Source organism: Delphinus delphis, chromosome 15, assembly GCF_949987515.2.
Source record: "Delphinus delphis chromosome 15, mDelDel1.2, whole genome shotgun sequence".
Classification (NCBI taxonomy): domain Eukaryota; kingdom Metazoa; phylum Chordata; class Mammalia; order Artiodactyla; family Delphinidae; genus Delphinus; species Delphinus delphis.
In genome coordinates this window covers 48362512-48387230 of record NC_082697.1, presented here as the reverse complement: position 1 = coordinate 48387230, position 24719 = coordinate 48362512, and the positions used below count along the sequence as shown (strand labels likewise).

Here is a 24719-nt window from a genome sequence, read left to right as displayed (position 1 = left end):
CACAAGTCTGTAGGTCAGCTGGACAGTTCTGTTGATCTGGCTCGCCCCTGCATCCAGGGTTGGTTGGCAGGGAGGCTGGGGGCTAGCTGGCTTAGGGTGTCCTCTCTCACATGTCTGGGGGACAGCTGGCTGTCAGCTTGGGTGACGGGCATGAGGGGTTACAGTCTCTCACCATCCAATGGGCCAGCCTGGGCTTGTCCACGTGGCACCAGGGCAGTTGCAGGAGAAAGAGCAGCTGTGGTCCTCTTGAGGGCCAGGCCCATCACATTCTTTTGTCCAAAACAAGTCACCAGGCCAGCCAGACTCAAGGTAGGGGAACTGTGCTTCCCCTCTTCATGAAGCAGCTAGAAAATCACACTGCCAAGAGCACAGGCCCAGGGGAACAGTAGATCGAGGCCGTTCTGGCAACATGATACCCCTGACTCCTGTCACTTGCCCCCGGTGACCTTTGTCAGAAGGAGGCCATTAATTAGTTAAAGCACAAATTTATGGGCTTGGTTCTGTAGAACCAGAGAGTACTCACTAACCCTCGTCAGCGGTTCAGGTCTTCCAGGTCTTCCTCGTCAGGTCTTCCAGGGGCCAGACGATGGGTCCATGCAAGTGTTGGATCCAAAAACCAGTCTTCTTGCCCTTCCTGTGGAGCACTGTTCAGTAATCTATCTTTTAAATTACTTTTGTTCTGAATACGTTGAAGACGTTTGAAAAGATTATAACTTACTCAGATTTTGTTAGATAACATCTTTTTTTGCCAAATCCCACTCTTTTGTGAGCTAATCAGACTTCTCACCTGGACTGTGTTATTCAATCAGCCAATCAATAAACACTTACTGAATTTCAAAAAAAAAAAAAAAGGGAGGCCAATCAAGCCACCGAGCTTTGTCCCTCCTCCCCACACCCACAGCGATTTCTACTTCTGACAGACTCGTGTTTTACTCTAGAGACAAAGGGGAGCTACTGAATGTTCTCGGGAGAGCAAAGGGGCCAGATGAATATGGACTTGGAAAAGGATTCTCCTGATATTCAGAAGAGCAAGCTCGTTCTCTGAGATGATCAGGAAAACAGGACTGAAGGGAAGGCACTCAAGGCCGTGGCGACGGAGCCGACAGAGGCCCAGGGGTGCGAAGAGGCCTGGTGTCACCAACAATTACAGGGAGCCACTACCCGCTTATAATTAGTGTTGCCTAATTTAGCAATGAAGTGTTTTTTCCCATATGTTCCTCTGGAGGGACCACGACAGTCATCTCCCCACTTAAAGGCCAAAATTAAGGATATGGAAGCATTCAGTGTCTTTAATCTGCTCAAGGAAGTTCGCACGATTTTGTCCTCCAGTCTTTCGTGAGCAGTTTTAGGGCAGAGAAGGTCTGTCACTGGGTGGGAGGGTGATGGGGGGTCCAGTAGCTGACCCTCGGTCTCAGACCTGGCCCAGATCCTCGGATACTCAGCTTTGACATCTGTGAAATGGAGCAGTACCTACTCCCGCGAGGGGTAAATGGGGTGCGACAAGAAAAGCACTGATTGTGGTCCCTGGTGAGGAACGACTGCCGCGTCCACAGCAGGTGCTGTTGGCCCTCCTCGCTCCTCAGAGCAGGGCCCCTCCTCCACCAGCATAATGTGTGCTTCACAGATGTCGGTCAAAGCATCGACTGTTCCAGGCAAGGCCTCGGAAAGGAGAGCCTGGCAGGGCTGATTATTAAATAATAAGGAAATTAGTGCTCACTCGAATTAGAGGTGGCACTGCTTTTTAAACTTTTCTTCACATATTTATTTGGGGCTTCTCTGGTGGCGCAGTGGTTGAGAGTCTGCCTGCCGGTGCAGGGGACGCGGGTTCGTGCCCCGGTCCGGGAAGATCCCACATGCCGCAGAGCGGCTGGGCCCGTGAGCCATGGCCGCTGAGCCTGCACGTCCGGAGCCTGTGCTCCGCAATGGGAGACGCCACAGCAGTGAGAGGCCCGTATACCGAAAAGAAAAATAAAGAATCAAACAAATATTTGTTCAGCATGAACCAAACAGCAAGGGAGCCAGCCAAATTTAATCAGTGTCCGCACAAGTTCCATTTTTAAATATATATGTGTGTATATATAAAGTATATGCATGTCCTCTTAATATGGCATGTGTTTTATATATTTAAATATCTAATATGTGGATTATATATAATGTGTAAGTATATATACATATGAATATAGAAGTATATAATTACAAATACATAAGTAGATATAAGTACAACTATATACTTGAATATATACATTTAAAGTCTACATACGAATCAATATAAAATGTGTATGTTTCACTTTATATAGATACATGGGTGTACACTTCCATGCTGTTTTTCAGAATTTTATTTACCATTTTCTTCAGCACTGAGAATAAGATGGGGGCCATGAAATCCACGTCCATGGTAGCTTCTCCCATCAAGTTAAACCATAACTAAGTCCCTTCTCAAAAATCTCCCATGAGATCTACCAAAAACTTACAGGCAAGAAGACAGGGGTTTACTCAGTCAGCACGTGGGGTCTTCACAGAGCTTCCACCACAGGGCTGACCTCTGCAGTCACGACGAGGTCTCCTCAGACACCACATACAGATTTCATTCTTGTTCCAAAGGGAATTTTGCGTCTGTGAGATGTGTAGCCTTCATGGAGGCAGGATTCCCTTTTGCTCACATATAGAGAGAAAATATGTGCGTATATTTTCAGTCCTCCGATGTGATTTTTTAACGGCGGGTGTGAGATTTGCTTGCCCTGAGAGAATGTGGCAAAGCGTCTACACTGCAGAAATCAGGACTTCTTGGGCTACGCAGCCAATAAGTCCCCTTCCCCACATCCCTTCCTGCACCCGCTGTGTGAATAGTGAGGGGGAAGCCAGCCCTCACCACCGTCCCTCTGCAGGCCAAGCTGACACTTTTGCAGCCGACTTCATATTTAGCTGCTTCATGGGCCATTAGGATGGACTTCCAGGTTGGGACTGGCCATTTCCAGTGATGTATACATTGGACCACTCCTCCTCTTGAATGCTGTTTGGGGTTAAAACACGGCATTCTGATTGACTTCAAGCTTATGCGGGGTTCAGTTCCCCGTTGCCGTTTAACAAACGCCCCGAAACCTAGTGGCTTAAAAGAGAACATCTACTAGCTCACAGTCCTGCAACTTAGGTGGGCACCTGTCTCTCTCCATGTGCTGCTGACGGGGTAACCCGTCTGGGTCTGGGGGAGGGAGGCCTCCAGGGGCCTCACCTGAGGTATGTTGGAACAATGGGGGCTGCCCGGCTGCACTCCCCACGTGGCCTCAGCTGTAGCCCAAGCTCCTCTGTACGGACCCTGGCCCAGAGGATAGAGGGCATCCTCCCGCTGCCTCCCATGGGTCCAAGCCAGCCACCAGGCTGGCCCAGTTCAAGGGGAGAGCTGTTTGGATTCCTTTGGTGTAACAGAAAAGGGAGCAAAAGGGAAAAAGTTAATGAAATTCCAGTGTCTATTGCAGAGAACATTCTAGAACATAAGCCCTGAGAAGGCCTTGCTAGGAATTGTAAGGCCGGCAAACTTCAGAAAGATTATCTAATAGATGCCTGGGATTCTTAATCTGGTCGGTCTCAAAGTTTCTGTGGACCCCTCGAAATTGAATGCAGACAGTTGCCAGTGTGGGTTTATTTGGTTCCAGAGCAAGGTGGGGGATTTGTAGCATTCAGTATGTCCTCAAGGAGGCTATAATCCAAAAAGGTAAATAACTTTCATCCCACAACTGGCAGGCAGCATTCATCCCCTGCCTGTGGACAGAACCAGCCTTGAAAATAAACACCAGCCCACAATTCTAGCGTTTCAAAAAAAAAAAAATCAGCTGTTTCGACCAGCACCAACCTGTTTTAGATTGTCTCCTTTTCACAGAAAGCCTATAACTGTCTTCCGCAGTAAGACACTTCCAATTTTAAAGTAAAGATCACCTCTCAAGGTTGAAAATGTTCTGAGAAGACTCTTCACGGTAGAAACAAGCCAAGGTCAGGAAGGGCAGCTGGGAATTGGAAGGGGTCGAAAGGAGAGACACAGATGGAAAATCCAGGGGCCTGGGTGGGCTCCGGGCTAACTGAACCATTGAAAAGAACCATAGATAGAATTTAAGGGATCTTCTCCAAGTCGTTTGACCCTGTATCTGACTTGTTTTTACTGTTCTCTGCAGCCATGGGACCCGATGTGCCGGGGAAGTTTCTGCAGTCGCCAACAACAACATCTGCGGGGTCGGAGTGGCCTACGGCTCCAAGGTCGCAGGTAGGCTGTGGCTGTCAAACAATCCCAGGAGGCATCACACTCGGGTCTCGGGCCTGGCCACTGCGTGGCAAAGATTCCCAGTGGAGCAGGCGAGCGGGGAGTGGTACACTTAGCAAGAGTGAAAAACATTTATTTAACTTAACCTATATGGCAAGATCAATAAACTTTAAAAAGTTTTAAGGTGCACAGATCATGAGCACATAGGTCAATGAAGTTTCACAAACTGACCACATCCAAGTAACCATCAAGAAACAAAACACAACCAGCACCCCAAAGCCCTCGTGTCCCCTCCCAGTTACTGCCTATCCACACAAGAACAGTCACGACCCTGATTTCTAACAGCAAATGTCAGTTATTCCCAGTTTTTAAACTTTATATAAATGGAATTGTACTGTCTGTACTCTTTGTGTGTCAGTATCCATAACATCTTTTTTTTTTATTGGAGTAGAGTTGATTTACAATGTTGTGTTAGTTTCTGGTGTACAGCAAAGTAATTCAGTTATACATTTATATGTGTGTGTGTGTGTGTGTGTGTGTGTATAGACATTCCTTTTCATATTCTTTTCCATTATGGTTTATCACAGGATATTGAATATAGTTCCCTGTGCTGTACAGTAGGACCTTGTTGTTTATCTATTCTATATATACTAGTTTGCATCTGCTAATCTCAAACTCCCAATCCAACACTCCCTCACCTGCCCTCCCCCTTGGCAACCACAAGTCTGTTCTCTATGTCTGTGAGTCTGTTTCCACTTCTTAGATAAGTTCATTTGTGTCATATTTTAGATTCCACATATAAGTGATATCATATGGTATTTGTCTCTCTTTCTGACTTACTTCACTTAGTATAATACTCTCCAGGTCCATCCATGTTACTGCAAATGGCATTATTTCATTCTTTTCATGGCTGAGTAGTATTCCATTGTATGTATGTACCACATCTTCTTTATCCATTCATCTGTCGATGGACATTTAGGTTGCTTCCATGTCTTGGCTATTGTGAATAGTGCCGCTATGAACGTAGGGGTGCACATGTCTTTTCAAATTCCAGTTTTGTCTGGACATGTGCCCAGGAGTGGGATTTCTGGTTCATACGGCAACTCTATTTTTAGTTTTCTGAGGAACGTCCATACTGTTTCCATGATGGCTGCACCAATTTACATTCCCACCAACAGTTAAGGGAGTTCCCTATCTTTTCGAATTATAATTTTGTCCAAGTAACCATAGCATTTTAATAGGAATCAAATAAGGACGGTAGAATATAAGGAGGTGTGTATAGATTATTGTAAACATACTCAGAACTCTTCCAAATGTTTTTGGTGGGGTTTTTTGTATGTTTGTTTGCACAGTGCCTCTCATCTTTAAGGGAAAATATTCTACCTAGAACCTTTTTATTAAGTTCCATGGGAAACATTTAACAAATTCCTCTATATGGGCCTTTAGAAAGAAGGGTGGCTGGTCACCAGAAATTTAGAAACCAACACCTCCCCCCACCAAAAAAAATAGAGAGAGACAGAAAGGGAGAGAGAAAATGAGAGAAAGGGGTTCATAAGCTTCCAACAAGATGCTGGAGAATGGAGTGGCTCCTGGCTTATTCCAAGTTTTGCATCAAATTTGGTTCTTAATTTATTCAGGCTGAGTCATCCAACCTTGCTTTTTTTTTTTTACAACTGTCTTGATATTTTTTTCCTGGTGATTTAATAGAACCATAAACATACTTTGTGCTGACACTTGCATTTCCAGGAACCTAAATAAAGCAAGAGCAACCTATACAAACCCACCATTAACCTCTTTCAACACTGTCTGCTAAGAGGTTTGCCTGAGCTGGGTGCTGAATTCCTCAAACGAATACATCCAGAGGGTTCTGAAATGTAACTGGGGCGGCTTTGCCCCTTGGCTTTCATCTCTCTGTATTCTGTGTGCCTCCAAAATGCTGGCATCAGAATGTCAGAAGGCATTATGAGCTCAGGGGAAAGAACATCACCTGGTTAATATTTTACAAACCAGGCTCACACTCCAGGTGCTATCTGAGTGGGGGGGGGTTCCCTGTTCGCAGGGCAGAGTAGAGGCAACTGAAAATGTCAAACGTGGATTTCTCATTCACAATGACGGTCTTCAAAAGAGTTTTGAAGTTTCTGCATGCCCAAAGTAACTGGATTTTTGAACAAGGGATCCTCAGAACAAGTGCCTGCAACAATGAAGAGTTGGGATTAGCTCATGGCAATTGGAGGTCCGCTGGGGTCTTTTTCTCCATCTGCTTCTTTTTCTCTCTTGTAATTTGCACTCTGAAAACATCTAAGCTGCTTATCAAATGTACCTGATTCTCCTGCTCTCTTTGAATTCCCTAAAAGCAAACCTGAAGCAAGGATCTGGGTGCAAGGAGTTTCTTTGGAAGGTGACCCTGGGAAGCCAGTGAGGGAAAGAGAGGGAAAGATGGTGGGAAGAGAGACCAACAGAGGGTGTGTAGATGAGCTGGGGCTCCCTAACTGGAGCTCTGGGGGGCTCTTGCCCCCCGAGAGGAGGAGGCTGGGAGTTTATCCACCAACTCCCATCCCTCATCGGTGGGTGGGGTCGGGTGGGGGTCGGGACCTCAGCCTCGAGCACCTGGGCTGTCCCGCCTGCAGCTCCACCCGCAAGGCAGAGGACACGCCCCAGGCAAGCCCCTCGTTCGGATGGGCAGATCCAGGCAGAGTGACAGCCTCTGACTCGCCCCTGATGCCAAAGGCGAGCGGATGCAGCCCGGTACCTCAAAGACACGACCCGACCCGTGTCCGTGAACCCCGATAGCTCACAGGTCTCAAGGCAAGGCTCTGAGGATCCAGGAGCCCAGCCCAGAGCCGGGGGTGAGGCAGGCCCAGCCCCACAGAGGCTCTGAGCAAAGGGGCCGCCTTCTTGCGCTCCTTTAACCCCAGCTTGGTTCCTCTGTAGCCACTCTTACGGGTCCTAAGCGCTCAGGGGCAGGAAGGTCCAGTCCCCACCCTGTGCCCGGCAGGACATCCAGTGACTCAGGGCTCCCCCGGGGGAGCGAAAGGAATTCTTCCTGAGAAAGCCCTGGAGAGGCACTCAGGAATCGCAACAGAAGCAGAATTCTACCTTACAGATTTGGGGGGAACATTTTGTTCATTCTGGCTGGTAATTTCAAAAGTTGGCTGATTTTCCTCATTCTACTAATAAATGGGCTATACTCTCCGGAGAATCTTTCCTTTCCCGAGCTTTCTGAGCTGGGGAGGTCTGGAGCGCCATCTGGTGGCCGACCCATATCACTGCTCGTCTCAAGGTGTTCAGTCACAGGGTAGGGAGGCGATGTCCCAACTGCCCCCTGGATCCCGGGTCTCTTGTCTTCAAAAAAAAGGCTAAAGTTAAGGTGCTGCAGAATCTCAGTCCAGAGAAAGAAAGGAAAGTGGAGACGATATGATAAAATGAGTCCTCTGAAGGGAAAAAGGAAAAAAATCATTGAGCATCTCTTCATCGGCCCGTGAGCCTTTTGGGTTTCTCTTCTACTCATACACTTTCTCATTTTTCCATGGAGGTTCCTGTCTTTATCCTGTTAATTTGCACATGTTCTTGGTATGTCCCACATATTAGCCCCTGATCAGTTTTAATCAGCGCAAGGATCTTCTCCCAAACTTTCACATGAGGCCATTAGTCCAAATGGATTCCACCTCTGTATGTCATGCCAGCTGGGGATCAAGTTTTATTTTTCTCCAAATAGTGAGCAAACATCCCCAATACCATCTATTTAATAATCCATCCCGTCCCTTTGATTTGTGGTACCACCTTCATTGTATATTAAGTTCCCATACACATGTGGTTAGTCTCTGTGTAAATATAATTTAGAGGAAACTTCCTAGCAACTGTGAGTCAGGAAGTGTAGCCACACTCCTTCCTCTACTGGGCCTTTGTATGTGCTCTCCCTCTGCCCAGAACACCTGCCCCCTACGGCCCACCTGGCCACAACCTCTTCATCCTGCAGCAAGCGGGTCCCCATGGCATCCTCCAACATCATTGCCCAGGCCAGTCCCCATCCACAGATAAAGATGCTGAATCTTCTCTTCCCAGCACTAATACTGTCAGTTATCACAAATTCTTGTGCCTGGTTCTTTGATCAGTATCATTCTCCGCAGGCAGACAACAGTGTCCACAGAGACAGGAGCCATGTCTGTTTTCTCTCACCTTCGCACCCACAGCAGGGTCTGGCGCACAGAGGATGCTCAAACTCTATTTGCTGAGTGACAGAAAGCAAGGAAGGAATAAAGAGAAGGAAGCGGCTGTGGATAAACCCATGATAATCAGTAGAGATTAATCACTGAATAAAAGAATCGGTGGATGAATGGAGTTAAGGGATTAAGGGCATAAAGATCTAAGGACCCAAAGCTGATGGAATTTCTACCAGGTATCTCCCCTTCTACCAGCACCGTCTCACCTTTGCTACTTTATCCCATTCAAATTAGTTCCAAAGAGAACTGGGCCTTCTCATAACCCACTTCCCCTCCCCAGCAAGGGCACACTGGGAATGTCCATCAGCAGTGAAGACAGGCAGGGGACCCCTTTGCATCAAAACCCTGGGCCACTCCAGGCTAACGAGCATCACGGCCGTCCATCCACTGTGTGTCATCTGGATGCTGGAAATAGAGCGTGTGAATTCCCAGCGGCTCACCTTTTCCATTTACCTGTCAGAATCGCAAAATCTTGGGCCCCAAAGAGGGTCTAAAGTTCCCTGAGTCCGAACACCCACTGACACTTGCATGATGATAACAACAATAACAGTAGCAATAATAATAATAACATATTGTCTCTTCCAGTGTGTCTGGCACGATGCAAAACCCTTAACTCAACCCTCTTTACAGTTTTATCATACATTATTATATATTTTATAAAGAGAACATTTATTATATATTATTATCCCTCTTTTACAGAGAACGAAACTGAACATGGGGCCACACAGCGAGTAAATTGTAAAACAATTTAGTATCCAGCGCAGCCTGGGTCCCTGCACTAAAACATTTGAAGAGCTTCTCTCTCTTTTTTTTTTAAATTAATTAATTAATTAATTTTTGGTTGCGTTGGGTCTTCGTTGCTGTGCGTGGGCTCTCTCTAGTTGCGGTGAGCGGGGGCTACTCTGTTGTAGTGTGCAGCCTTCTCACTGCGGTGGCTTCTCTTATTGCGTAGCACGGGCTCTGGGCATGCAGGCTTCAGAAGCTGTGGCACGCAGGCTCAGTAGTCGTGGCGCACGGGTTTAGTTGCTCTGTGGCACGTGGGATCTTCCCGGACCAGGGCTTGAAACTGTGTCCGCTGCCCTGGCAGGCAGATTTTTAACCACTGTGCCACCAGGGAAGTCCCGAACAGCTTCTCTTTTCCTGCTCTCCTGATGTAGCCTGGACCCAGCCTGGAACGGCACGCCTCCAGTGACGGGAAACTCACTCCCTCACAACAAAGTCTGTTCTGCCTTTGGACATGGGTAACTCTAGAAACTTCTTCCTTAAGATGAGCTCTCTCTTTAACTTCTGTTACCTGTTTCCATGAGCACAGCTGTTACCACTTCTTCTAGCTAACACATGGCAAGGAGAGAGCATTTACTCCCAAAGAGTAAATGCTCTGTAACACGCGGACCGGTACATCCGGGCTGTCCCAAAGTCTTGGTGCTGTCTCAAAGCTTTAATAACTTCAAAACTTTTTTGAAAGTTTAATTACTTACATTTCCTTATCCACTTATTTATACGTTTTGAAGAGAAAGGTTAATTTCCATTTTTTATTTTAAACATGACTTTATTAAAGTAACTCTTTAAGACAACCTAATTCTTTTCTTAGTTTTAATTTTTAAATCAATGTTTGGCATCTTTAGCCAAAAGGGACTGAGACAAAAAATCGAAATTGACAGTGTATTATTCAAAATTCACAAAACCAAATAAATGGACAACCAATATAAATAATGAACCCTTCAAATGATGTTTCTTGCAAGTTTGTCAGATTTATACCTCTGAGAGTATGAAAAAGGCTCGAAATGCATCACGCCTTTTGGGAGATGCTATCTCTTGCCTTCAGCCCCTTCCAGGACTCAGGAGTTGCAGCTGGGTGCCCACCATGTGCCGGTCCTGCTGGGGGGCAGGGATGCAGCAGTGAGCCAGCAGACAAGACACCTGCCTTCACACAGCTTCGAGTCTAAAGGGAGACCTAGACAAGGAGCAAACAAACACGACAATATCCGATCATGATTGCCGGTTGCCGGGGCACAGCAAGTGACTTGAGGGCAGGTCCTACAGCATCACCCCTGGGCGTCTGCAAAGCCCCTCAGAGCAGCCCCAGGCTGGGGCCAGGCCAGGTGGCATTGGCCTTACCTTCCTTCCTCTGAAGGCAGAGCAGATAGACTTATGCATCTGCTAACGAGTGCTCCTTTGAGCAAAGATTCTAAGAGGAGTTTGAAAACCGCACTGTAGACCATTATCAAAGTACCCTGAAATTTCTCTACCAGCGATGAATTGCTTCCACATATTTGGCCAATAAAACTCCTAATAGTCCAGTGAGTTTGTACGTATTTTATCTGAGTTTTTAAATAAATCAGTAAAAATCGCTTGTTGGCACAATGATTAACATGTTTCCAGATCCTTAAGATCTAGACCAGCATGCGTCGGCTCCCTAGCCTGCAGATGAACACTAGTGAACACAACAGTGGCGATGATCGACACTGAGGTGTGCGGACGGACGTAGCACTTCCTGGTGTCCGTACAAGCTCACCTTTTGTAGCAGGAGGAGAGGCAGAGGATTTAGCTCAAACCCCTGGGCTGTGCAGCCCCTAGAGCCCAGGGCTGCAAGCAAGCCATGCAGCAGGCGTGAGGCTCAGGTTCTAAAAGGCAGGAGGGACTCACAGATTCACTGCTGGTCATGAATGCGGTGCTCAGGCTGGCGGAAGGGCAGGGGACAGAAATGCTTGACGTGCAGGCTCTCCTGCCATCACCTCACCGCAGCCAGCAGAGCATTGTGCAAACGTGAGGATGCCGAGTCCTGGCTCCCTGGGCTTCCCACTCTCCTTCTGCCTCTCACTCTCACTCTCTTGCCTTCCCCATCTTTCTCGCTCTCTCCCCCTCCCCACCCCCCTAGACCATCCAGGGACAGAGTCCCTCCCTAAAAACCCTTGGGTCACCCTGAGCCTGGGTCTTGGCCACTAATGGGGCAGTTGCCTGCCAAAATTAATACTGTATCTCATTCAATTCATGCATGCCTCATTCCCTCCAGCTTAATGAGATTCAAAGAATGCTGGGGGCCTGGGCCCTGAATGTGAATGAGAGCCCTGCTCCCAGCCCGTGGCCGCCCCTGCCTCCCTCGATGCTGAACAGTCCGGAGATTAATACACAACAGCTCTGATGTTCTGGGCGGCACAAAGGGAGCGAGGGCGGGATGAAGAGGGAGAGAGGCAGAGAGACAGGACCTGCAAAGAGAGAGGGCAAAGGGCACCAGCTGGTGACAAAATGCAAAGTCGCCACTGTTTGGCACGTGGGACGGTCCGGGTGCGCTTTGGCCAGAGTTGAACTCCTCCCTCTTTTCAATGGAGGCAGGCTATTCAGTGCTGGTCATCCGGGCACTGGATGAGTTCAAGACCATCTGAGTTTCCTCCTTGCAGACGAGTGAATACCAGCCTCTCTGCGACATTTCCAGTCCACAAAGTGGACACGACTTGTGAGAAGAAGCTGTGCTCTTCAGTTTACTCTGTAAGCTGTCGGCCACCTTTGTTAAACAGACTTTCTAAATGAACAAAATATAGGTGGGCCAAAAGTGAAATGTGGAGTTTTAGATTTCCTATCCCTAACGAAGTGAACCATAAAACTTAGCTTCTGGAAAGTTGAAACCAAAGGCTATGCTTACGCTGTAGGAGCTTTCTTCAGGAGAAAGGATATTAACTAATAATTAGACTTGTTGGCAAAAACGGTGACCTGATTTATGACTAGAGGATGGAAAGTTTGGACCTGTTATCCCTGCTAGGGAGAAACTCAACTAAATTAGGTAATTATATCATGCATTTATTCACCAAATATTTATCAAGCTTAAGATAAATTCCAAGCGCCATGCTGATGCCCAGGGACATAGAAGTACACAGAATAGACACATGCCCTGTACGCAAAGACCTTGCTGTCTGGTGGTAAATGAAACACACAAATCAACAATTGTAAGAGAAGGCTGACAGTGCAGTGCTAACAGAGGAGGCTGCCAGTGCAGTGCTAACAGAGGACCTGCAGAGCTGGACCCACAAAGACTTCAGGGGAAAGGCCTACTGAGATCATAGGTTAGACAGGAGGAGGGTGAACTCTGGGGAACATTGCAGTGCAAGTGCAAGGGAGGGGCCATGAGACGTGGGAGGAGGAAAGAGAACCTTAAGAGAAAAGACAATTTTCTGTCAATTTCATGGGCCCTGTAAGAGCCTGAATCTTCCTGCTTTATATTTTTTTCTGGAAAAATGTTTATCTCAGAATTAACAAAACATGCATGTAAAAGCATTAACTTTTTACCCCCAATGTCCCAATTACCTAAACAGCCATTCTCACGTCAGGTTGCACTTCAAAACCACCTTAGACCAATACCTGCTTAGGCCCCGTGCAAATATTCAGAAACTCCAGGGACCGGGGAGAAGCGGCCCAGGAACAGTATTTAGGAAATGCTCTGCAAATGACCCTATAATTGGGAACTGCTTTAAGATATACAAGCCTATTACCTGCAACTAGAAAAGGAAAATCAAGATGCGAAGGCAGCCCTATAACTTTATTCAACAATAAGCAGTTAGTTCTCATCCACATGAACTGTCTGTAGATTTGGGGCCTTTTTTTTTTTTTAATTTATTTTTGGCTGCGTTGGGTCTTCGTTGCTGGGCACAGGCTTTCTCTTGGTGAGTGGGGGCTACTCTCTGTTGCAGTGTGTGGGCTTCTCACTGCAATGGCTTCTCTTGTTGCGGAGCACAGGCTCTGGGCGCGCAGGCTTCAGTAGTTGTGGTGCGTGGGCTTAGTTGCTCCGTGGCATGTGGGATCTTCCCAGACCAGGGCTCGAACCCGTGTCCCCTGCATTGGCAGGCGGATTCTTAACCACTGTGCCACCAGGGAAGTCCCTGTCTGTAGATTTTTTAAAGTGGTGACAGGTACATAGGTAACCAATGTATATCAATCTCCCTTCCTTAGGTTGGTGTGCACACCACATTAGGTGATGCTTGTATAATAATGTCCTTTGACCACCAGGGACAAGTAAGAAGGGTCAGAAGCCAGCCTCCGACTATGTACAGACCAGCCCTTCGTTTCAAAACTCCCGTGGAGTTTGGAAAGACTTAGGTCAGCTTCAGCAGCACTCTAGGTCCCTTGCTACGAAATAGCGTATCAAGCAGAGAACAATCTTGGCCCCAAACAGCAATGTTTAGAGGGTAATGATGAAGGAACAAATGCCCTTCCCGTTGGCTGCTGCTGAGTGGACAGGCTTTTTCCAGACAGCCCAAGGGTGATGTGAACCGTGGGTGCCACAGGCCTGGGCTCCTCCTGAGTCCCTGTACACACAGTCACACAATCAGAGAAAAGTTCCCAGCGAGAAGTCACTCCTACAAGGCATCATAGAAGCACACACTTTACAAAGGTGGCCTAGGGGAGAAGGAGGAGGGGGTGTATCCTGCACCCCACTGCAAATATATTTTAGAATGACCCCTTCAACATTTCTGTCCCCCTAGCCAAAGCCCCTTCTCAGCTACCATGCAACTGAGAGTTCCTTCCCTGCCCCTCCCCCTTGCACTGTCCTGCCCCTCCCTCTGCCCCTGCCCCCTGCCCTCTAGAATTGTTCCTTAAATATCTAAGAGCAATCTCCTCCCCACACTGTCATGCCCAGTAGATTTATTTCTCCTCTGAAACGTGTCCCCCGTCACCCCCCCAGTCCCTGGAAGCCAAGCTTCCCATCAGAAACAGACCACATTAGGAATTCTAGCAACTTTTGCGAGGGGGATAAAATTGTCTTCAAATAGTTGCATAAGGAAAGGAGTGGGTGGGGTCCAAAAGGATGGAGTGGATCGGTCAGTGCACCTGCCTGATCCTCTGATCACACACACAGCGTGAGGCTGGATTCAGGATCGCCCGGCTGAGCCCAGGGCACCAGGAAGGCAGACCTCCAACCACACCCAGGACCCCAGCCCCCTACCCAACCTTGCCTCCTGTGAACCGGGGACCGGCACCCAGAGCTCCCCGGCCCTCACTGTCCACAGGGATCCGGATGCTGGACCAGCCCTTCATGACGGACATTATCGAGGCCTCCTCCATCAGCCACATGCCTCAGCTGATAGACATTTACAGCGCCAGTTGGGGCCCCACCGACAACGGGAAGACGGTGGACGGGCCCCGGGAGCTCACACTCCAGGCGATGGCGGACGGCGTGAACAAGGTAAGGTCGTTCCTGCGCCAGGAAGCCCTGAGCCACACCCGGGGAGGAGGGGTACGGGGTGTGGGTGGGGGAGGGGGAGGGGCGGATCGCTGGTGCCAATTGAGCACAGCGAGGGGCAGGGCTGCGGTGGAGGTGGGGCTGTTACCCTGTGCCTTAGCTCAGGTCCTTCGAGAAATGGACCCCAAATTGGGTTAGAGGTCCAGACTTATTGGAGGGGGCGCCTGTGAAGGACAAAGGCAAGGGGGCGGGGGCCCTCCGGAGGGCGACGCTATCCTGGCCCCTGCGAAGGGAGTGGGGAAGGAGGGTCCCACAGGGAGCTGCACTAGCACCCCACCGTGCAGACGTGGCTGGGAGTGGGGTCTCCGCGCAAACTGGGTGTCTTCAGAGCACAGCAGGGGAGCTGCGTCCAGATGTTCCCGTGGGGGAGTCAGCGCGCGTTTTCGTGGCTGCCCATCCCTGGGGTCAGTCCGGGAATGGACAGAGCCAAGGAGCAGGGACCAAAGCAGCACCTCAAAGGGAGGCAGCCGGGAGCCGCGGGTCCCTGTGCGGGTGAGCGGCCCGTGGGGAGCGGCAGGAGGTGGCCTCTGCGATCCCAGGGCAGAGTCCCCCTGCAAACCACAGCCAGGCCAGAGTCTCCCTGGGTTCAGGTCCCAGGTCCGCTCTTCAGGGGCTGAGTGTCTATCCGCAGTGACCTGACCTCACTGCGCCTCCGTTTTCCTGCCTGTAAAATGGTGATAACGGTGCATTTCTCCTGGGGTCGCTGTGAGGTGTGAGATAGACATGCAAGTGCTGGCCCTGGGAGGCCCCACAAACGGCTGGTGTTTGCCTGGGTCGTTAGGGACTCTTAACCAGCCGCCCCAAAACTTTGAGGCATAATGCACAGTGTTTCACTAGGGCTTGTGGACTCTGTGGTCCAAGAATTCAGATGGGAACGGTGGGGATAGCCTGTCCCTGCTCCACAATTGCTGGGCCTCAGCTGGAAGTCTGGGGACTTGAATCACCAGGCTGGTGTGTGTTTGCAGGCCCCTGCGAGGGGCTGAATTACTGGCCATTGGTGCCACGGCACCGTCTCCTCGGGGCACTCAGTCACTTTGTCTTAGTCTTTTCCCAGGATTGGACTTTCCATCAGGTTGATGCGATGCCCTGTCCCTGCCCTCAGCCCGTCTGAGACAGCCACAAAGATCCCTGGCATTGGAATGGCACAGTGCAGTTTACGGGGGTGGGGGGGTGTGTCACCAATAGGATGGTGGGGGAGGGGCAGGAGGTAGTGCTGCTGCCCCATTTCAATGCCCAGACCCTTAGGAGTTTATAGGGTGAGACTTCTGACATACAGACAGCTATTTCCTTATCGCATTGTTCATGGTGTGGCTGGAGAGAGAAGATTGCACATCCAGGCCCGGAACCAGGTGACAGTGACAGCACATTACCCAGGGGAACACCTGGCAGATGCCCCCCTTCCCCATCAGACACGGATTTTCACTGAGAAGCATTTTTTGACACCTGAGGCCAAAAGAGAGTCAGAGAGTAGGTGACATCTGGCCTCTGTCAGGGTTGACAGTGCAGATGGGCTCAGTGCAGTACATCCCCGGGCGAGTCCTGTCACTCTCCATGAGCTTCTGAACGGCTCCATCACATTTCAAGGCAGGGTACTTCTCTCTTTCCATCTGTAGCGTCCCCTGCTGCAACTAAAAAGGCTCTTTCAAGTATGATTGTTCTGCAAAGCATGCCAAGTACACCAGAACTTAGGAGAATAATTTGTTATGACTTATCTTCAGCTGACAGCACGTAAATATTTTACAAAGTGGAGTATGGTGAAAAATACAGTTTCTCATTTGACTTTCCCCCAAGCTGTAGGAAGGGTTCTTTCCTTATTTCAAGGTGAAATTTTTTTGGACAGTGTTATAGAATTGTGTGAGCAATGGGGTATTATACATGAGCAAAAAAGACTTCCTCTCAGTTATTTCAGCTGACTGGTCAGGTCTAAAGGAAAATGTACCTCTGAAAGGTGATCTCCACCTGAACAAAGGAGTCAGATAATTACCTGTTACACTAAAGAAATTCTTATGCTTGTCTTTGAATTTTAGCATCTTGCAGATAGGTTTTGTTTGACCAACACTGTACTGATAAAAGGGGAGAGGAAGAGGAAACAGAGGATAAGACAACTTTCCAGGGATGTACCATCTGCCACGGACCCCACCACTCCCTATCGGATGACATCTGCTTCTCACATAAATGGGCTCCTTAGGGATTTGAGTTTGCATCTCCTAAATTTTCTCAATAAATACTTAACGGAGACAGCAAGCAGCTGGCATGAAGTAAGAGAAGAAGGAAACCTTTTCCCCGTTCGTTTATTTCAATTTTTTCCTCTTTATAGTCTATGTGTTGAATTTACAGTTAAGACATTCTTCACATTACATATGGGAGTAGATGACAGACAGAGACCCCTGAATTATGATATATCTTGGAACTGACTTAGTTCAGGATCCCGCACAAGTGGACCCTGAGGTGAGGGTTGAGTTCAGGTAGTTGATTTGGGAGGTAAAGGGAGTGAGTGGGGAGGTATAACAGGGAAGAAAGGGGCTATTAAAGGATTTGTTATCAAGTCAGCTACTACCGTCAACTGGAGCTTAATCCCACGGGGAAACTGGGAAACCATGCAGAACACACACTGAAGTTATCCCAGCCGGCGGCACGGGAGCTGGCGGAAAAGTCAGTGGTTCAGGTTGTTCCCAAGGGGTGTAAATGTCCCAGCACTTTCAGCCGGGAGGGAGGTGTGCAGGGCAGCCTTCAGCCTCTGGGGAGAAATCCCTTACACGAAGAGACGCCTGTGCTGACATCTGGAAACCCCCAGCGCAGAAGAAGCCACAAGCTCGAAGGAATACGGGCGACACCCACTACCATCTACCACAATCTCCAAGTGCAATTTGGGCAAAGCCTAATCTGAACTTGGAGTCATCTCTCTCTGGGTAATAAAGGACCAATATGGCGATGTGTTTGCTGGTCAGAAAAGGATGTAGCCCTTACAGAGAGACTGATGGCGAGCAAAGCCCAGCTGGTATGGGATATGGCATCTTACATCACTCTGACAACCAGAAGAGGAATTCAGAGACCACTAGAGGGTCTTGAGAGTGATGACTGACTCATGAACTTCTTTCCACATCTTAAGGAAATGCACCCAGGGCAGCTCTGGCACGTTTTTGGCTGGCTCTGATGACTACACCCCAACCTCTTATTAATCACACCTCAGGGTTGCTACCAGAGGGAACATCTTAGGAATATTTAAAGACAAGGGAACAGAAAATCCTCTGAGGCACAGGCACGGATGAGACAGAGCATTGATACTTTATTTCCTGGGCGGGGGATGGGAGGTTGCAAAGGGCTCAAACACAGATCCCAGATCTGGAGCTGGAATATATTGTACTAGGGGTCACTTGCAAGACTGGCTCAAAAGCCACCATCCAGGAAGGGGGGCGGGGTGGGGGAGGCTGCCCAAGGAGACAGTGATTAATCAGCACGCGCGAGGAGGAGCCTGGTGCCCTGCTGAAATTTAATCAGAGCAGTGGGCCTGACACAGTGGCACAAGTGCCGGGGCCTCCGGCGGCAACGATGCCTCCTGCCAAGAAGCTCTCAGGACTCCTCCAGGAGCCCTGATTGATGCTCTGAAACCAAACGAAGGTTCCCAACTGCACAGGGGATGCCGCTGCTTGGAATCTGCGGTTCGGCCTCTGAGACGCCTTTCTCAGTTACAGTCCCTCCTTTCACCTCTGAGAAGGAGAAGCGGGAGGAAAAGCTGGCGGGTTTCTGGTGACCCTTCCTAAGCGTTGGCCAGCCCCAGGTGGGGTGGCCAACCGTCCTGGTTGCTCGGGACTTTCCGAGGTTTTGCGCTGGGAGCCCCACTTCCCGGGAACTACCCAATCCCGGGCCAACCGAGGCAGTTGTCACTCACCTTTAAGCCTTCTTGATGGTGGCGACCCATCTGCGCCCAGGGAGAAACCCAACCACCAGGTTAAGGGACTGATGTGGACTTAAGCCTTCAACAGCCCCTGTGACATCAGAAAGGTTCATCACGGCGTGTTTGGATCCTGCTAGAAAGAGACAGGATGGCACAGGAGCCTTACCTCCAAGGTGGATACACGGCAGGACAAGTCAGGGGCAACTGCAGGTGTGGGGAAACACGGGCTCAAGTGAAGGATTTAAGCAGAGGCTACGTAGTGCCACCCTCCATTCGGCTTTCTTGGGTATCTGACACCCCACCCACTCCTGCTGAATTCCGTGGAACCCACGGGGGTGCGAGGCAGACGCTGCAGTCCCCTGGCCCGGGGGCGGCTTCCTGCGCGTCACCAGCCGCCTCTCCCTGCGCCTCTGCCTGAGGACCTGCCGACCCCACGGGAGGCGTTCCCAGTCCCAGGCCGCGCAGCCCGGACTGTGGGGCGGCCGACGGCGCGCTGTCCTGGGGACAGGTTCTCAGGGGTCTCCAGAGGCTGGGGGGAGGCTCCTCATCAGCTCACACTTGGTTGGCCCTTCTCCCTCCCCCCACCTCTATCCCCATCTCATGCTCACTTGTGTCTCCTGAGATCGCCCCCCAAGTCCTGGTCTCAGCATCTGTTTTTGAAGGGGCATAAATTGGGACCCACTGCTTCTCCCTGTAGGCGTGACCAGCAGTTCTCTGAGAGTGAGCCCCCGCTCCCAGGAGGGGTCCGCTCATCTGTCACCCTTGTTTAAGGTTCTATGTGACTTCACTGCTACCCCCAACATTCCAAGTACAGAAAAGAAGGGAATAAAGAATGAAAACATAAAACAGCTACACAGAAATATAATGCAGTCACTGATACTGTGCCAGAGAGGGACTTTCTACACGTAAAAGAGGAAATATTTACCCCTCAAAAAAGAGTAATAAGTATTACTCATAAAACCTTCCAAAATTTCTACAACTCTGGTCATTGTTAAATGATCAATGGATACAGGGAGATTCATTATACCATTCGCTCTACTTTTCGTGACGCTTAACGTTTTTCAAATTAAAAGGTTTTTATTCACACTAAAAAAGCAAAAAGCAATTCAGTAGGTGGTTAAGTTGTCAAGAGTCAGAATATACATTTAGAGAAAAGTGAAAACAGCAACTGTTCTAATATTATACAAATGGCTACTTATGGCTTGGGATAAAATTTTCTGGGACTATACTATATTCCCTGAATATATATATTTCAGGGACTATATTAAAAAGAGAGAGGTTTTTTTAATGCTGTATCTTTTTTTAATGTTATATCTATATAAACTAAATGGAACCAAATGTGATGAACTGTATCAGTCAGGAGAGGCTACATTGTGCTGCAGTAACAAACAGCCCCCAAAGCTCAGGGGCTTGAAAGCACAAAGGTTTATTTCTCAATCAGCTGCTCAGCCATCATGGTCAGTAGAAGGCTCTGCTCACCACGGTCTCCTGGGGATCAGAGCCGACACCTGGAACATTGCTACTCACTGTGCAGAGGGAAAGAAAGAGCTCTGCACAGCTAGCACTGACCGGTAAATGGTTCAGCTGAGGAATGATACCTTGTATCTGTCACTCCCACTCACAACTCACTGATTAACACAGCTTATAAGACCCCACCCAAGCACAAGGGGGCATTATCATGGGCCTAGACAGTGGGCAGCTAGGAATATTTGACAATCAGCACCAATAGCTACTACAATGAGCCCAGAAAAACTGCTGGGTGACCAGTGATCTTGTGAGGACAAACACACAAATGTCAAATGTGTTTGTGAATAGGTTGAATAAAATTGTTCCATGAACTGTGAGTACAGAAAAGCAGTGCTTGTAAATCAATGCATAGTTTAATATGGTATTTAAATATATATTTGTAAAAAATAATAGACATAAGTAATAAAGTGGAAATTTTTCTGCAAGTCAAAATGCAAAATACAAAAGAAAAAAAAGTGGGTAAATATATATATGCAATATAGATGACAAAAACTTGGTTAAGGTCTTTAATATAGAAAGAGCTCTAACAAATCAATAAAAAGGATATCATGAAAGAAAAAATAGGTACAGGACATTATCTTTGGGGGCTTGGTGCTTTACTAAGGTATTCATAAAGCAAGAATACTAATAAGCAGTAAAGGTATAAAAAGATAAGCTCATAGTGGAAAAAATATATAACTCAAAACAATGAGGTACCAATTTTTTCCACCAAGCTGGAAAAACTATTTTTTTAATGATTCTAAATCTTGACCCAGATAGGCTGGATGTGGAGTTCTTGTGCACTGCTGGTGAAGATATAAATTATTAATAAGAGGTATAAAGAGCAATCATATGGCACTATGGATAAAGAATCTTCATTCATTCCTTTTCACCCAAAATTCCCTATTTTAAAAACTCTGCTTGAAGAAATAAACAGGAATACAAAGACATATATAAAATAATGTTCATTTCAGCACTTTAAAACCTAGAAACAGCCTTCCACGTACGTCTAAGAAAAAGAGTAAATAAATTATGGAATGGCTATTTAAGAAGACTAATAAAAACATATAACGTAGAGTAATATTTAATTATGTGAGGAAATGTTAATAATGTAATGGTAAGTGAGAAATACATTGTAAGCAGGGCCACAAAGGTAGATATACTTTATGATCCCAATTTCATTCTTTTTTTTTTTTTAACATCTTTATTGGGGCATAATTGCTATACAATGGTGTGTTAGTTTCTGCTTTATAACAAACTGAATCAGTCATACATAAACATATGTTCCCATATGTCTTCCCTCTTGTGTCTCCCTCCCTCCCACCCTCCCTATCCCACCCCTCCAGGCTGTCACAAAGCTCCAAGCCAATATCCCTGTGCCATGCGGCTGCTTCCCACTAGCTATCTACTTTACTACGTTTGTTAGTGTGTATATGTGCATGACTCTCTCTTGCCCTGTCACAGCTCACCCTTCCCCCTCCCCATAACCTCAAGTCCATTCTCTAGGAGGTCTGCATCTTTATTCCTGCCTTACCCCTAGGTTCTTCATGACATTTTTTTTTCTTAAATTCCATATATATGTGTTAGCATATGGTATTTGTCTTTTTCTTTCTGACTTACTTCACTCCCAATTTCATTCTTAAACCTGTTCTTATACTTTGCATTTATATATATAACTGGCAGGAATACACAACATATCACCAGTGATTTTCTGTTCATGGGCGATCACATGGGATTTTTATTTTCTTCTTCATGCTCTAGATTCCAGTTCTTCCACAATGAATATGGTTTTCATTATAAAAATATAATGACTTTTTTAAAGTATGTCAGTGTTGTATTAAGATGTCGAGGTGACTGGAAAATAAAAATGAGTGTAATCGAGTGTTTAGGAAATACAAACTTTATCAGGTTGTCCTCACCAGTGTCTGCAGGCAGATACCACCACTGGGCCAGGGCCTGGGGAGGGGGCTCATTAGTCCGGGTCACTAGGCACTGGGGAGGATGAAGGGACCGACTCACTTTAGCCCCAAGTCTCTCAAAGTGGGATCTTCACCTCCTGGGACAGGTGATGTGCTGAGGGTACACAGAGTCACCGCACCAGCCTCAAGCTGGAACTTTACTATAGCCGATGGTAAGCAATTTGTGCCATTATTTTATATTATAAGCAAAATACAAAATCGGCAAGAACTTTTAAGAAATGTGAGTCTGTGAAAGGCTGCTTTAGAATATGCTTTTAAAATCGGCAAGTTCCAACTCACTGCCCTTTGCCAATAGGTCAGAGCAAAGACTCAGCCTCAGCACTGTTGACACTTGGGCCAGATAATTCTTAGTTGGTAGCTGGTGGGGACAGGAGGCAGAGGGCTGCCCTATGCATTATGAAAGTTTAGTAGCATCCCTGGCCTCCACCCACTGGATGCTAATAGTACATACACCACACACATCTACCCAATAGATGCTGGCTGTGACCACCAAAAATGTCTCCAACGGTGCCAAATGCCCCCTGGGGCACAAAATCACCTCCGGTTGACAACATCGGTGGTTAAATACCGCCAATAGTGCCTTGGTGAAAAATTCTCTTTTTGTGAAAACTTTTGAGAGACATTAGTCCCACTATACTCCAGAAGACTAATACAAAGACAGAATTCAAAGTGGAATTGCACCACATATAAATACACTTGACAAAAAAAAAAAAAAAAAAAAAAAAAAAAGCAGGAGTGGCAGGAGAGGCAGAGAAGGCAATTCCATTGTCAACCAGAATAACATGGAGGGCAAGTGTGCCCACCAGTCTCCACTGAGCATGCGTTACAGAGTAAGGGCGGGAGACCCCCAGCAGGAAGCCCACCCCTGCGCAGTGCAGGCTCTGGGCCATCTACCCCCTCATCTCTGGGTGACCCTTCCACACCCCGTTTGGGGTTTTGCTCTTCTTTACCACTTGCTCCCTGGATAAAATTCCCTCTGTTGAACTGCCCAGCATGGCAGTATCTCGATCAATGCAGTGTATCTGTCGGGATCAAGTTAAATTTGTAAGTTAACTTGGGGAAAACTGACATCTCTGTGATGCTGCCTTTCTATCCAAGAACATGACAGTGTTGGTGTGTCTTTCCACCTGTGTCCCTCCACAGAATTTCAAAGTCCTATTTTTTTTTTTAGTTTGTTGAATTTCTGCCTAAGTATTTTATCCTTCGTGTGGCTGGTGTGAACTGTGCTCCTGCACAGGATTGCTGTGAGGATGCAGTGAGTTACTGTGTAAAGTGCTCAGAGCGGTCCCTGGCGCACAGTAAGTGCTGCAGAAGTGCTTGCTGTGATTATCATCTGTCATACCCGCCAGTGGATGATTGCTTGAATGCGGGTCGCAGTTGTTCTATCTTGGTTTCAGCCCAGCTGCTGTTCAGGTGAAGCTGGGGGGCAGAAGTGGATCTTGGGGTGTCATTTCAACAGAAAAGTGTGGCATGCTGATAACAGGCTCATCCCACAGCTGGCTCTCAGCCTCTTATAGATGCCCCTCCCCACTCACCTGCCCTCAGAACCAGGGTCTGCTCCTCAGTGGCCCATCTTCCCCAGAAGCCAGGGACTATTTGGTGCTGATACCCAATCATTAGAAGCAAGAATATAATTATTACTGCCTCATGTAAACACACACACACACACACACACACACACACATCTTAGGAAAATGATGTTTAATATTCCTAGCAATCAAAGTATTCTTGTTGGCAAGTCTTACATCCAAAACAAAACTAATGTTTGCTGCTCACTCTTCAGAAACACGCTGATGGTTATTCTCTGTGTATCAGTGAGCAAAGCCGCATAACAACTTCCCCAAAGCTCAGTAGTTTAAAATAACAACCATTTAAGTCTGATCATGGGTCTACAGGTCTGCCGACCTGGGCCATCCTTGGCTAATCTCAGGTGGCCTCACTCATGCATCTGTGGTCAGCTGCGGGGTGAGCTACAGACTTTCTGGTCTGAGGTAGCCTCCCCTGTCTGGCAGCTGTTGGCTGTGACAGTGAAACTGACTGGACTGTTGGTCATCAACCAGCCGGCTAACTCAGGTTGGTTCCCATGGTGCTCTGAGGGAGAGCGGAAGTGGGTAGATCTCCTTGAAACCAATGCTTGGAACCGACACAGCACCACTTCCCACCACATCCTGTTTGCCGAAGCAAAAGAGGAGGCCAGCCCTGATTCAAGCAGTGGGAAACGGACCTCTCCTCTTGATGGGCAGCACTGCAAATCATACAGTAAAGGGGGCATGAATACAGAGAAAGCCGGACAAGTCAGAGTCACGATCCTTCTCCCTACACCAAACTGAGAACGCTTTTAGCACTGGTTTCCTTTTAGCGGAGGTTGCTTGTCTCACTAGCAGCCCACCTGTGGGCTGGTTCAGAGGAAGTTTCCTCAGGTGGCAGCCTCACCCATTTACCCTGATTCATGTCTGTTTCACTTTCCGGGGTGCCATTTCCCGACATTGAGCCCAAATCTGAGTCTGCTTGAGAGGGTGATGCCCTGCACCAGCTGTAAGGATGATACGTTTGTTTCCCTCTGTGTCCTGGTTTCTGAGAGCAGTTGCTCATTTGGATAGAGTTTTCCAGGACACATATATCAAGGTGCTGAAGACAG

The 24719-nt window shown here is 47.8% G+C and overlaps 1 protein-coding gene across 2 annotated transcripts in view; it reads left to right on the top strand.

Annotated features, from left to right (window-relative positions):
• The window catches only part of PCSK2 (proprotein convertase subtilisin/kexin type 2), a 216876-nt gene that overhangs the window by 170709 nt on the left and 21448 nt on the right, over positions 1 to 24719 (top strand). For both annotated transcript variants that reach the window (XR_009522214.1, XM_060032951.1), the window contains exons 7-8: positions 4164 to 4252; positions 14469 to 14644. Coding sequence is in view for 1 of the 2 variants with exons in the window: in XM_060032951.1 (XP_059888934.1) it covers positions 4164 to 4252; positions 14469 to 14644 (265 nt within the window). In the remaining variant the exon portion in view is untranslated. The remainder of the gene's footprint in view (positions 1 to 4163; positions 4253 to 14468; positions 14645 to 24719) is intronic.